Raw genomic sequence first — 14,472 nt, forward strand, 5'->3', positions numbered from 1 at the left:
TCCCCTACTTCTAACATGACTCTAGCCTTTGTCAAGTAGACATGACACTAGCTAGCAGTAACACACACACAGACACAAGAATATTTCCATGCCTGACTATAGCATTGATACACACAAACATCCACAGAAAACTCTGAATTACCACTTAAACACTATTTTTGGCTGTAACTTGCAAATTCTCTGGTCAGTAAAAAAAAACATTTTTTTTTCCCCAGTGCTGGGGTGCAAACACCTATGTGTCATTCTTTCTACCACCCCCAGTCCTAGAAGCTACAAATTTGACAGTAAAATTAAATATCAACTTCCTGGGATAAGAGAGTCGATTTTATTTGTCTAGAAGATGCATCCTTATTATAAACAACTGCATTAAACTATTGCACTGATTAAGGTAAATCTTCCAGTCTCATCTTTTGTGAAAGTCTCATCGATCAATTCAAACCATTCGTTTATTAATAAAACCCATACAGATCCAACTGCAGACAAACTACTCTCAATCAAAGATGTTATAATTCGGGCTTCTCTTTTAACTTAAGGAAACCTGTTGCGCCCTCAAACTTCTTGAGGCATTTTTAAACAATCCAAAGGGCAGAATTGGGTCATCTCAGGTGGAGTCCCCAAGCGTCCAGGCCCAGAAGCCCAGGCCAGATCACAGCCTCCGAGAAATCCCATGCAGCCTAGATGCAGGAAGCCATTGCTCGCCCTGGGCTGGCTTGTCCGTGTGGCGCTCGCAGTAGTCACCCCCAAGCACCCCGATCCCTCAGCAAGCCCCGCCGTGGGCCCGGGATCCCAGGCGGGTGGCTCCCGTCAGTTCCCGGGGATCACCGTTCTCCGGCTCGCAGAGAGCCGGGCCTGAGGCACAGCCCCCCTCGGCGCCGCGCCCAGCGAACGGCTCGGCGGCGGCGGCGACCAGGCCGCGACCCCGACGCCCGTCCGACCCCGCAGCCGCCGCTCCAGCCAGGGCCCTGCGCTCGGAGCCGCGGGCGGCGGGGTCGGGGCGGAGGCCGGGGCGGGCGAGGAGGCCGGGCTGCGGCCGAGGCCCCAGGCGCGCTTCCGCCGCGCACGCCGCGGTCCATGGGAGGCTTGGCCGGCGGGGGCGGGGGCCGCGCAGCCGGGACTTTCAGGAACTGCAGGCGCGGGCGGCGGCGGGAGTCGCCGAGCCGCGGGGGCCGGAGCGCCGAGAGCAGGACTGAGGCGGAGCCGCCGCGCCGGGCCGCAGCCACCGAACCGCAGACGGAGTCGACCTCCCCGCCCGCTTAGGGCCGAAGCTCCGCAGCACGGGAGACCAGCCGGCCCGCCGGGGCCGGGGAACCGCCCGCCATGGCCACCAAGGTGAGGGGCGCGCGGCGCAGGCCGGACCGGCCGTTCGGCTCCGCGGCGCCGTGGCGAGGCCGAAGCGCCCCGACGCGTCGCTCGCGAGCTCCCCCCACCCCTCACCCCGCGACCTCGGGCACCAGAGCGGGGTCACGCCGAGCGCTGGGGTCCGCTCCCCCTGGGCGGCGGCGGCTCCGCAAAGTTTGCACCTGAGCGGAGACGGGCGCCCCGGCACGCGGAGTTCCCGTAGCCCCGGAGCAGCGCGCGGGCCACTCGGACGCTGCCGCTCCGCACTGAGCCTGGCGCCTGCCTCCTTCCTCCGTACGGCAGCCCGGCGCTCGAGCCGGGCGGGGAGGACGCTGCAGCCTCCGGGAGTCACGCTCCCTCCGCGTCCACTGCCTTCCAGGCTCTCATTTTTTCCTTTTGGTTTTGGCTGGCTTTTTCTGTTTGAATGGGACGTTTTCGGAGCGAATAAAGTATCAAGAGGGAAATGACTGTGCTTTTAGATTACGTGTTTGCCGGCAGAAAAAAAAGAAAAAGAAAGAAAGAAAACATAAAAGGCCCAGGCCCCAACTGCTTAGTGGAACTTTGGTTCCTGCTTGGTAAATGGCCAGGAATCTTGGTTTGCTTATTTTTTTGTTATTGTTTGTGAAATTAGCAGTCCGTTTTTGCTATCTGAGTCTGCAAAAACAAAACAACAACAACAAAAATTAGTTTCTCCTGTTCCTTTTTCTTGTGCGGTTTCAGTAGTCACTTGGGAATGAAATAGCCACCGGGAAAAGCCTAAGCCTTGGAAGTGAGGACCTGGGGTGGGAGGCACCATAGGTGAACCTCTGATAGACCTGCGATGTGCGGGTAGCAGACAGACTGGTACTCGGAGCTTTGATTATGTCACCTTTACAAACAGCGTGCCTTTTCCAGATTTATTTTTGACACGTCTAAGCTACTTCTGGCTTGATGAAAACTTTTTTTTTTTTTTAAAGATGGGTGTTTATAGAAGGTATAGGAAAGTGTTAAGGAATTTGGAAGGTCAGAAGTGCCTGATTTCATTTAGTCTGTTGAAGTTGGGGCCCAGAAAAATTCATTTTCTCTGTCCTGACTCTGTCTAGGTGTAGTGTTTATATGTAAATGAAGCTTCTTCAGAAACCTACTGCTACTGTTGAAATAATTGCCTTGTTAGTAGTATATCTGAGCAGTTGTTGCTTGGTTTTCCTAGATATAAGACAACTACCTACCTTTCAATATACTTATATTGTGACAAACTTTGTTGGAGATGAAACCTAATTTAAGCAGAGGATTTTTGAGGTTTGTTGCCTAGACATTTCAGAAATTGAAAATTCAATTACAGAGTTATCTTGCAACATTGACAATGATTTGTGACATAGACCCTATTCTGTAATATTTGTACTGATCTGAGGCATGCATGCCTACTTCAGCTTAGCAAGTAATGCATATATCCAAGCAGAGGAAAAAGTTTTATTTGATGGTGGCGAAGCCTTATGTTTCCAGTGAAAAAGCACGGCTGTCCTTGGGCTGAAATTGAGGTGCCTGTGACCCCTCTGCACACTGCCTCACTACCTGTGTAAGCACTTCCTACTTGTTATCTGCTTCTGAAGGCAAATTCCAGCTCTCCTGGCTGCCTGTTGGTGCCCTTCCCTAGTTTGTAATCACAGTTCCAAGAGGCCGCATCCCCAGGTGGACCAGAGGACAAACCACTGCCCTCTGAAGAAAGGGGCTGGTTGGGAAAGCCTCGTTAAAGGGAACTCCTCTGCGCTTTTCTCCGTTTGTGTGTCAAAGCAAAGCTCATTTTTGAGTTGGTCCCTGAAAGACACACCTCTTCCCTTCCCCACAGCTGAAGAGTTGGAGTTCTTCCCTTCCTTGAACCCTGTAGGTGGTCAGGTGTACTTAGCAAGGACTGATGATGGACTCAATGACGTTTAAGCCCAAGTAGTGCCCAGGCTTTTGCTATAAGAGCTAAGTGTTGGGAAATGAATGCATCACGTGGACAGCTGGTAGGGTTGGGATTGCCTTAGTGCTTATGGGAAAATGGCTTTAATTCTCCCATACACAGTTTTAGTCTAAGTCGTTCTTACAATATTTTCTTGAATATACACTTATCTCTGAAGTCACATGATTATTTTGAAAAATATTTATTTTATGTGTATGGGTGTTTTGTTCCAAGAAGAGGGATCTGGATTCCCTGGAACTGGAGTCAACTGACCGTCGTAAGTAGTCACGTGGATTCTAGGAACCAAATCCTGTTCCTCTGCAAGAGCAGTGGTGCTCCGTAACCACTGGGCCATCTCGCTAGCCCTGAATTCTCATGACTTTTAAGAGCTTTTGGTAGAGTCATAATAGAAAAAAAAATTGTGTAGAGCTTTAATTGGGCAGATCTTCATTGCTAAAGACAATTCGTCAGTAACTATATGCTTTAAAGGGATCATCTGGGTTTCGTTTCTAATCTTTCCTCAGTAGACTGCTGAGCTCTGCTTAAGTTCGCACACAGCTTAGAGTCCAGTCATGTCTTATTTAGCAAACAGGGCTACAGGCCTTGAGAGTGTCTCAGTCTTGACCTGTGTTAGATGCTTCTTAACATTATTCTCTGACGTAATCCTGAAGTGAATTTGAGTAAATGAGTTTTATCTAAAGGATCAGGCCTTGAGAATTGTTTGTATATATAAAAATGAGCATAAAATAATTCATGGCAGTTGATCTATCTCTATATGGTTAGCTGTAAGTTCCAAACCAGGATTAACATTTGCTAATTGATATGGAGGATCCTTTTGCTATTACATGGTCACTTTATAGCAGTAGTAAAGATCGTGGGGTGCTAATCCCTCCCTTCCAGCTTCCCCTTCCATATATAGTATCTGACATTATATGTATGTTTTATGCAGCCTTTTGGGTGAATTAGATGAGTGTGGAACATTAGAAATCTGGGTAGGAAGTGAGGTTCCATACTGGACTAGATTCATGAGGATAGTTCAGAAGCAACTTTGCGATCTCTTCTAAACACTCCTTCATTTTAATACTAGAAACCCCTATCTGAAGCTTCTTAAGAATTAAAGTTAAGAGCTGAGGAGATGGAACTCAGATGTAAAGTGTACACGCATGGGGCCCTGAGTTCCAGAATCAAGGTTAAAATAAATAAATAAATAAATAAAGCCAAGTGTGCACTCCTTAGTTATGGCCCTGGGAAGGCCCTATCAGGCCCCACTAGTCAGCCAGCCTGACCTAACCTTGAGTCAGCTAGTGCCTGGTTCACTGAAAATATGATCGGCAGCAAGAAGGGTGACCCTTGTGACCTCTGGCCTCCTGGCTCCACACACATGCACACTTGAGTGTGTGCATTCATTAGAGCACACACGTTAAGACTGTTTTTCTAGTCTTTTTTTGGAGGGTGGAATGGTTTTGTTTTTTGAGGCAGGGTCTCGCTATGTAGTTCTCACTGCCCGGCACTTGCTCTGCAAACCAAGCTGACTGTTACCACCCAGGTATCTATGGGCCTGTGCTTCCTCAGTGCTGGAGTTAAAGGCGTGTGCTGCAACACCTAGCTGCTTTTACAAGTTTAAAAACAGAATATAGGGTGCTTCCCAATCACTTCTGTGTGACAGTATTTTATATGACTTAAATCTCTGTGTGTGTGGTGAAAGAAAGATCCTATAACAATAGCAACATGAAAATTTAACAAAGGAGTAAGAGATTAGAAAGCAAACAGCTTTGCCAAGATAGTTTTTGCTATCTCTTGCCTTTATCACCTGAAATCAAATAATAGCTTAACTTTAACGACTTAAAACTTGGTAGCTTTCAACACAGTTTAGTGATGTCCACTTGGAATCCTAGTTCTAGGGAAAGTAGAGTCAGGGAGATCCACATTCAAGGCCAATCTGGGCTCTGTACTGAGACCCTTTGAAGCAAGCCCTGTAGGCATGCATTGCTGTTCCTTCTTCTTGAATTGCTGTGCCTGTGAGGTCTTAGCCTAGAGCAGCACCTCCCAGAAGCCTCTCATGCCATCCCCTGCCAATTATGTGTGCTTCCATGACTGGTGGCTGCCTCCTTGAGGATGCTGTGGGTCCCTGGAGGCTGGAGTTTTGTGTTTGCTTACCTTTGTATCCCCAGCGACGGTTTGGAAGAACACGGTGATGTTCTACTGAGCACCATGCAGTGTACATACAGTATAATGTGAAGTGACCTACACACTATAGCTTTAATGGAGTAGTGCATCTCCAACTGTAAGCTAACAACCGTTTTGTAAAGTATGCATGCACAATGCAAACATTGTACCTAGTTTAGGTATTAGTAATGCTTTGAAATATAACTGATCTACTTAGGATTACACGAAAAAAATGTTTCTTAGTGTGTTAAAGTAGCTGGAAGCAGCACCACACTCCGAGACTCCAAAGTTCTTGTTAGCCTGTGGGTTGTCAGCGTTGTGCATGGCTTCTAAACGTTGAAGATTTTCCTGTTATCTTTCTGTTGATTCTAATTGATTGATTTCTAATTAGATAGCTTTGACCAGAAAATCTGATTGACAACCAGTACTGTGGGCAAAAATTTGTCGAGCCTAAGCTTATGCTTAGGAAGCAGTTTCAGTAGTATGTTCTCTCTGTGCAGAAAGGGCGTGGCAGGTCTCGGGATGGACACGTCAGTGACCGCCTGTTAGGCTGACCTTGTTAAGTATGCTGTATGCATCTACATCCTTTCTGATTAATTGTCTGTAGTTGCAGTGGACTGGGAGCCTGCTGTGATTTCACGTCTTCTAGACTTACCCATGACATCTCAACAATGTGGTTGCCTAAACAAAACCTGAATCATGACCTCACCAGTCAACATACCAATGGGGATGGAAATCTCATCCTGCCCCACCCGCAGTAAAGAGCTATGGCATTCCATAGCTTCGGAGGGAGGGAGAATCCAGGACTCTCTAGGGACAAGACTCTTGCCGGGCTGGTTATCCAGGCTCAAGTGGTCAGCTCTAAACACATGTATATATGAGTAATAGTAAATGCACTGAGGTGTGTGTCTGTGTGTCTGTGTGTGAGTCTCTCTATGTGTTGTGAATGTGTGGGTTTCTGTGTGTGTATGTCTCTGTGTGTTGTATGGGAATGTGTGGGTGTCTGTAAGTGTGTGTGAGTCTCTCTGTTGTATGTGGGTGTGTGGTGCCTCTGAGTGTGTGTGTGCTTCTGTGTGTGTACGCATGGGTGTCTGTACTCACATCAGTAACAGTGATGGTCACAGAGGATGACGTTGAGTCGGTGAGAGTGTCTGGGCTGTAGAAAGAAGGGGGGCAGATGAAAATATTATAAATACAGCATGCCATGTGTGAAATATTCCCCCAAATTATAAAAGATTAACTTAAGATATAAAACCAAAGAATAAAAGGGTGGGCTCAAACAGTTTCTCTAAGTTAATAGTATCTTTCAGGTGAATTAAACTTTTTCATCTTCATGAAGTAGCCTCTATTACTAGTGATGCAAGGTTTTTTTCTGTAAACTATTTCTTCTAACCAGGTGGTGTCAGGGCATGCCCCTAGTCCAGCACTTGGGAGACAAAGGCAGGCAGATCTCTGTGAGTTTGAGGCCAGCCTAGTCTGCAGGGCTAGTTTAGGACAACAAAGGCTACACAAGGGAACCCTGTCTCAAAAAAAATCAAAACCAAACCAAAACCAAAACCACAAAATCCCCTATGTCTCTTTCCACTGTTAATCCGGCTTCATTGGCTTTCTTTGGTAAATATTGAATTGTATCTTTCCATCCAAGCTGTCTTTGAGACTAGGGATTTTTATTTACTCTTGATTATGTTTGCTGTAATTTACCAATTCCTGCCTACCATTTTACAGGGCACGTGAAGGTCAGTCAGCTCTTAGGACAGGGGTGGGAAGGTCGGGGGCTATACTTGCCTCTCCTAGTCGCTAGGCTTTGGGGAGGTTTGTGTTACATGCCCCTCCGTCCCCACCCACAGCTCCCCAATGAAGAATGTTAGTCAAGTAGTCTCTCTAAATTAAAGTCTGAAATCAGTCAATATCATACTCCTTTTCTGAATTTAAAAATAGCCTAAAGATGCATAACTGCAGTAATTTTCCCAGTACAGTCAGTTATTACTTAGTATTAAATAAAATAGATATTAGATGTTTTTACTGTATAGAGTTAATGATTATTTAGGTGTGATTCCTTTGTACCCTATCTTTGTATACTATATCTTCTTATATTTAAGTCCCCTTTGCCTCTGCCTCGGGAGTGCTGGGATTAAAGGCATGCACCACCACACCCAGCTTCAGCCCTTTCTTGGTAGTTTTTCTTCTACTTAAAGTAAATTGGAATTCTTATTAAAGAAGGTTTGTTATTATTGCGGGAAATATTTTTAAAAATGGCACCATCCCGTGCTATACCCAGCTACTCTCTGCCCAGCAGCCCCATACCCCAGACGCTATCTTCCTAGCTCCGGCTCACCTGACTCAGAACTGCTTGTACCGCTCGGCCATCTACCCCATGCTGCTAGTAGCCACAAATCCCCTTAACCCAGTAAATCAGAACTCTAGAAGCTTAGAATTAATCAGTCAGATTTATATATCAATAAATTCTCAATTCACAAGCTGCCCACACAATAATTTCAGAGCCGATTGATAATGACATAAATTGCCCACCTAGATAAGACAAATTGTCTTGTAAGTATCTATCCCTTATAAGATATTCATAGTTACCTGTGGCTGTTTAAAGCCACACGGAGTCTGGATCGTCTTCTTCTTCCTCCGTCTTCCTCCTCCTGCTGCTGCTGCTGCTGCTGCTGCTGCTGCTGCTTCTTCTTCTTCTTCTTCTTCTTCTTCTTCTTCTTCTTCTTCTTCTCCTTCTCCTTCTCCTTCTCCTTCTCCTTCTCCTTCTCCTTCTCCTTCTCCTTCTCCTTCTCCTTCTCCTCCTTCTCCTTCTCCTCCTCCTCCTCCTCCTCCTCCTCCTCCTCCTCCTCCTCCTCCTCCTCCTCTTCCTCCTCCTCCTCCTCTCTCCCCTCTCCTCTCTCCTTCTCCCTCAAACTTTTTAGCTCCACCTTCCCTTCCACTGCCCAATCACCAGCTCTAGCCTTTATTTTACAAGTTCCGGTGGCGCACGCCTTTAATCCCAGCACTCTGGAGGCAGAGGCAGGCGGATTTCTGAGTTCCAGGACAGCCAGGGCTACACAGAGAAAAACCCTGTCTCGAAAAATAAAAACAAACAAACAAAAACCCAAAACAAGTTAAGGTGGGGAGAAGGTTCTTAAGAAGTCACCTGCTTATGTGATTCACTCCTCGCCAGCAACCCCTCCTGGGAAAGCGGAATTAGCATCAAAATACAAGCAACACCAGGACTCCAGGACACGTTGTTGATGACTTGGGTATATCTCCCCTGTCTACCAGAGTGGCTTTCCAGGTGTGATGAGTTCTGGACTGCTCAGCGTCTCCCCATTCCTCAGCTTCCAGGGTCCCTGCTGAGAAGCCACTGGCTACAGCTGGTTTTAAGTGCCCTGAGTCTCTCTCCCTGTTCTTAAGACTCCATTTTCTGTGTTCTGAAGTCCATTGTGGTGTCAGTGTGGATTTGTGTGCATGGCTTGGGGCTTATGGGGTGTCAGGGGTTGTGTTTCTAGTTTTAGAAGTTCATTTTGGTTCAATTTAATTCTGCTTGGTTATTCTTTAAGATCTGATTCGTTACTCATTGTTTTCAAGTTTCTGATCCGTTGGTTTAATAACAAAACTCAGTGTCTTTCTGCTCATCCGTTTTCATGGTCTTGGTTTTCTTGCTATTTTATTTTTTTCCTTGGAACTTAGTTCTGATCCTTATACTAAAATTGTGTTTCTCGGGTAGAACTTGTGTTTGTCTGTTCCAGTCGCCCAGAGGCCTCCTCCTCCCAGTCATCCCCACTTTGTCTGCTTCCTTTTTGCTTGTTTTTCCAGCCATGCCAGACAGCATGGACTTGGGCCCCAGCTCCCAGGAGGCATACCCTCCTTCCCCGGCTCCACACCTCAGCCAGCCCTCTCCTTGCTGTTCCCTTCTGTCTCTGACCCGCTGGGGCCCTGCGGCAGCCTCACTATCCGCTGGACTTTTCTCTCTTCGTCCCCTGACGCTGCAGCTCGGGTTGTAGGCGCTGCTGAGGTTCTGCCGGCACGCGCACCTCTCCCGGGGTTTCTGCGTTTACTCCCTTTTGGAGTTTTCCAGAGTGGTTCCTTTGTGCTGACTCAGCAGCATGTCTTACAGGCCATGTGATCGGCTGCTTTGCTTGAAATTTTTATTGCACTTCGTTGTTCCTGCTGGACTAGAGCCAAGCCTGAGTGTCCTGAAAGCACACTGGAACGCGAAGGAAGCAGAGCGTGAGTGCACACAAGCTGTGTACAGCTCATCTTTGGGGATGTTTGTGTGAGCATTTGGATGAAACAAGAGTTACTGCCAAGCTTTCAAAATTGTACATTGTGTGCATTTCCCAGCTTCCCAGTTGGTACTACCTTTTTTTCTCACGGTCACTAAATGCATGGTGTTCTACCCTTCCAACTAATTTTTAGACATAAATATAGTATTTATAAATTATTTAGACATTACATTATTCCATGAAAAGGCAGGACTCACAGGAGTCATAGGAGTTCTGTGTTCTTTAATAGAGTATCCTGCCTTGCAGGACCCAAAGTGCATTTCAAGTGTCCAGTCTGCCTGGCTGGACTCTCAAATTTTATGCAGTACTTGCCATATTAGGCCATGTTTAGGGCCCAGTGAGGAGAATGTACTGGACAAATAGTCTAATGCCCTGGCCTATTCCAGATTCCCCAGTGACAAGGCCAGGGTGCTTAGGAATGCATAGAGTTCGTCGTCTTTCGGTTTGCAGGTCAGCAGTCCTTAAAATGGTGGCTTTATGTCTGTACTTGGTTTGCAGTACTTAGAACTTGTTCTAGGGACAGGGTTCTCTGCTCGGATTTCAGATCTTTAAATCATTATTTAAGACCATATCTTCTTTCCGTTTTCAGTATTGTTGTTCAATACTTACTTAAAAATACTCTGTTTCTTTTTCTGTTGCTATGATAAAATACCCTGACACAAGCAATTGAATATTTCTTTCAGCTCACAGTTCATGACAGCAGAGTCAAAGGCATGGGAACTTGAAGCAGATGGTCACATCCTGCCTACTGTGGTTGGCACCATTCCCTACGCTGGGATCTAGGATTGAATATAAAGGAGAAAGATGCACAAGCAGTCATCTCTCTCTATTTCATAGGTAACTATACAATCCTAGATCCCAGCGTAGGGAATGGTGCCAACCACAGTAGGCAGGTCTTCCAACCTATCAATATATTATCAATATAACCCCCCACAGACCTGCCAAAAGGCTAACCCTTGCCAAGATCATTTCTTATAGGTATGCTCAGAGGCTTGTCTGCTAGGTGAGTCTGGATCCTGCCAAGCTGACAATCAAATCAAACTGTTACAAATAGTAATGAGTTCATAATACCTTTCCCGATGAAGTGTTTCTCAGTGAATTGTACTTTCATATACTGTGCTGAGTGAGATGGCAGTGTGTGTGCCTGAGAGAGATGGCAGTATGTGTACCTGAGAGAGATGGCAGTGTGAGTGCCTGAGAGAGATGGCAGAGTGTGTGTGTGTGTGTGTGAGAGAGAGAGAGAGAGAGAGAGAGAGAGAGAGAGAGAGAGAGAAAGAGATGGCAGTGTGAGTGCCTGAGAGAGATGGCAGAGTGTGTGTGTGTGTGTGTGTGTGTGTGTGTGTGTGTGAGAGAGAGAGAGAGAGAGAGAGAGAAAGAGAGAGAGAGAGAAAGAGATGGCAGTGTACGTGTGTGAGAGAGATGGCAGTGTGTGTGCCTGAGAGAGATGGCAGAGTGTGTGTGTGAGAGAGATGGCAGTATGTGTGTGAGAGAGATGGTTGTGTGTGTGTGAGAGAGATGGTTGTGTGTATATGAGAGAGATGGCAGTGTGTGTGTGTGTGTGTGTGTGTGTGTGTGAGAGAGAGAGAGAGGGCAGTGTATGTGTGTGAGAGAGATGGCAGAGTGTGTGTGTGTGTGAGAGAGAGAGAGAGATGGCAGTATATGTGTGTGAGAGAGATGGAAGTGTGTATGTGTGAGAGAGAGAGTTGGCAGTGTGTGTGTGCCTGAGAGAGATGGCTGTGTGTGTGTGAGAGAGATGACTGTGTGTGTGAGAGAGATGGCTGTGTGTGTGAGAGAGAGATGACTGTGTGTGTGAGAGAGATGGCTGTGTGAGAGAGAGATGGCTGTGTGTGTGTGAGAGAGATGGCTGTGTGTGAGAGAGATGGCTGTGTGCGTGTGCCTGAGAGAGAGTTGGCAGTGTGTGTGTGTGAGAGAGAGATGGCTGTGTATGCATGGAGTGATCTTTGAGGCTGCTGCTATCCTCTGTAGTAAGCCAATTAATTCATGAAAGCTTGAGATTTCCTTTGAATTTTGTATTTAGTAAAAAAAGAAAGAAAAAGAACTGCCCTCAGCATGCAGTGTACTACTAACCATGTAACTCAGTAGAACAGTGGTAGACAGCACGGAGACGAGGAACCTGGGTTTAGATCTGAAACGAGCCTCGTTAGCGTGCTGCAGGAAGATCCTAGAGGCTCCCTTTCCTCCTCTGCAAAATGCACAAGGCTGGGTGGATTCAGTGTGAATTCTGCACAGTCCACATTGGCAAAATAAAGAACTATATTGATAAATAAAATTACTTTTTTTTCAATGTACAATAGATTTTGTCCCGTTTGCCCCGGGAAAGTTGAACTATAATCTGCTCATCCCTAGGGTTGGTCATAGACCTGAGGGTTGAAGGTCTTGACATGCGGGGTGCCTACAGTTGGCCTTGAAAGTATAACCTGGGTCACACGGCCCCCAATGGAGGAGCTAGAGAAAGTACCCAAGGAGCTAAAGGGAACTGCAACCCTATAGGTGGAACAACATTATGAACTAACCAGTACCCCGGAGCTCTTGACTCTAGCTGCATATGTATCAAAAGATGGCCTAGTCGGCCATTACTGCAAAGAGAGGCCCATTGGACTTGCAAACTGTATATGCCCCAGTACAGGGGAACCCCAGGGCCAAAACGGGGGAGTGGGTGGGTAGTGGATTGGGGGGGTATGGCGGACTTTTGGGATAGCATTGAAAATGTAAACGAGGAAAATACCTAATAAAAATAAAATAAAATTTAAAAAAAAGAAAAAAAAAAAAAAGAAAGAAAGTATAACCTGGTCTTGCCTTTCAGTCCCCTCAGCCCTTGAGGGGCGAGAGTTCAGGCCACCTGCCCTCCTGTATCTGAGGGCATGGGAGCCATTTGTAGGTTCCATGCTGTGTGGGGGTGTGCAGATCTCTGCATGCCTTGATACTTTCTGAGCTGTCCACCACGTGTCCATTTGGGTGCTAGAAGCCAGCTGTACACTCTTGGGCTTCACCATTGTGTCTGGACTCTTGTCTGTTTTCCACTGCCTTTGCCCAGACCCTGCTCCCTCTCCTGCCTTTATTCCCATAGGATGCAAAGAGAAGGCATTGTGCCTGTCTGTCTGTCTGTCTCTCTCTCTCTCTTTCTCTCTCTGTCTCTGTCTTTCTCTCTCTTCTCTCAATATTCTCACAGGTGGTTTCTGTGGCTTTAGAAACTCAAACTAGAAAGACTGCTTTGTCACATCTTTCAAGATAGTGGCACTAATGGTTTGAGTTAGAGAAGAGCAGGAGAAACCCACCTGAGGAGGAGGAAAAGGACGAGAAAGAAACCCACCCTAAAGATCCAAAGCAGCATTACCAAAGTATTATCTCTACCAATAGATCTTAAAAACCGAGTCAGAACGCCCCAGTGGGCTTACCAATGTATCTGACTTTATAGCAAGAAATAGTCGCTGTGGTTGCGTTGTGGTCTTTTATAGTGTTATAAACACAGAACTTAACATAGGCTCCATACACCCAGTTAGCAAACAGTGCGTCTGGTGTCGTCCAAACATGTAGGTTGTAGAGGCAGGGAGAGCAGACGTTCAAGGTTCTCCTCTGCTAAGCAGTGAGTTCCTGGCCAGGCTTGTCTCATACATACGAACAAACAAGCAAACACTGTATTAATTCCTTTCTGTCTATATAGAGCAGGATCATATACGGCGTGTATGGAAACTTCTGTTGGGTCCTCGTGGTGTTGGGTCCTCGTGGTATTAGTCGTTATGCTACTTTGTTCTCTCAGTAGTTTCGTCAAACACTTATTGGGCCAAAGAATGTTGAAATGTAAGCAATACATCTAAGAAAATAAATTTTCAAACTGTTGTCCTCTGGGGACTAGAAAGATGGTTCAGTGGTCAAGAGTACCGGCTGCTCTTCCAGAAAACCCAGAGTTCAGTTCTCAGTACCCACAGGATGGCTCACAACTGTCTGTAACCTCAGCTCCAGGGAATCTGACACCCTCACACAGACATATATGCGTGCAAAACACCAATGCATATAAAATAAAGTCAAACCCCTGCTCTCAAGACTTTCTCCCGTGGAATACACCTTCCAGTGGCCATGGTGAGTGAGGAAGGGCTGAAAGGGCGGGGTGCACGTGTTAAGAGGTGAGCATGCGCAGTAGTGGTCAGTGAAGCCTCACGGGAAGGTCAAGTGGCGATCTGAAGGAGGGAGTGGTCCTGGCTGCGCATGTCTGGCCGGCGCTGAAAAGGAGGCCCAGAATTGGCTGTAGGCCGTGGCTGGGGCCTTGTATTGATTTGGCAATGTGAACCCTTTGGGAGGGAAGGTTTTTACCACACCCAGACGACTGGCTCCTTTGCTGCTCACCGCTTGTCTTCGTTGGTCAGAGCTAACTGCTGTGTGTTCACTTTGATTCTATATTGAAACCTTTAGCTCCTTCTTAAAACGTCGTTGACTGTATCCAGTACAGTCATGGCTGTGCGCGCCGATCAGTGGGCTTCAGAGGAGCTGAGGGTCATCCACTCAGACCCTGATATCCCAGTCCGTGAAAAGAGAATGCAAAGACTATATCTAATGTGATAACCGGAAACGTAGAGGCTTTGGACTACACCACTGGACATGTGGGCACATGGCTCACAGGACCGTTCATTGCTTTGAGCTAAAACAGGCAGGTTGCCCTGTCATCCTGACCTCACCGGGGTCCACCCAGATAAGAAGTCAACGATTTCCACACCGCCGGAAGACTCGGGATCAAGTAGGCCTGACAGCATCCCCTTT

At 46.9% G+C, this 14,472-nt stretch overlaps 1 protein-coding gene and 1 long non-coding RNA gene across 2 annotated transcripts in view; one reads left to right on the plus strand and one right to left on the minus strand.

The window, feature by feature from the left end:
* Positions 1 to 1,106: 1,106 nt before the first annotated feature.
* Positions 1,107 to 14,472, plus strand: part of Snx9 (sorting nexin 9) — a 90,633-nt gene continuing 77,267 nt past the window's right edge. Inside the window, exon 1 of the mRNA NM_025664.6 lies at positions 1,107 to 1,329. Within this exon, the coding sequence (NP_079940.2) occupies positions 1,318 to 1,329 (12 nt within the window). The 5' untranslated portion in view covers positions 1,107 to 1,317. The remainder of the gene's footprint in view (positions 1,330 to 14,472) is intronic.
* Positions 5,495 to 8,134, minus strand: Gm35474. The gene is made up of 2 exons (XR_876357.2): positions 8,012 to 8,134; positions 5,495 to 6,581 (listed from the first exon to the last, which is right to left on the minus strand). It is a non-coding gene; the product is annotated as a predicted gene, 35474 (long non-coding RNA).

The sequence above is a fragment of the Mus musculus genome, chromosome 17 (assembly GCF_000001635.26).
Source record: "Mus musculus strain C57BL/6J chromosome 17, GRCm38.p6 C57BL/6J".
NCBI classification, from domain to species: domain Eukaryota; kingdom Metazoa; phylum Chordata; class Mammalia; order Rodentia; family Muridae; genus Mus; species Mus musculus.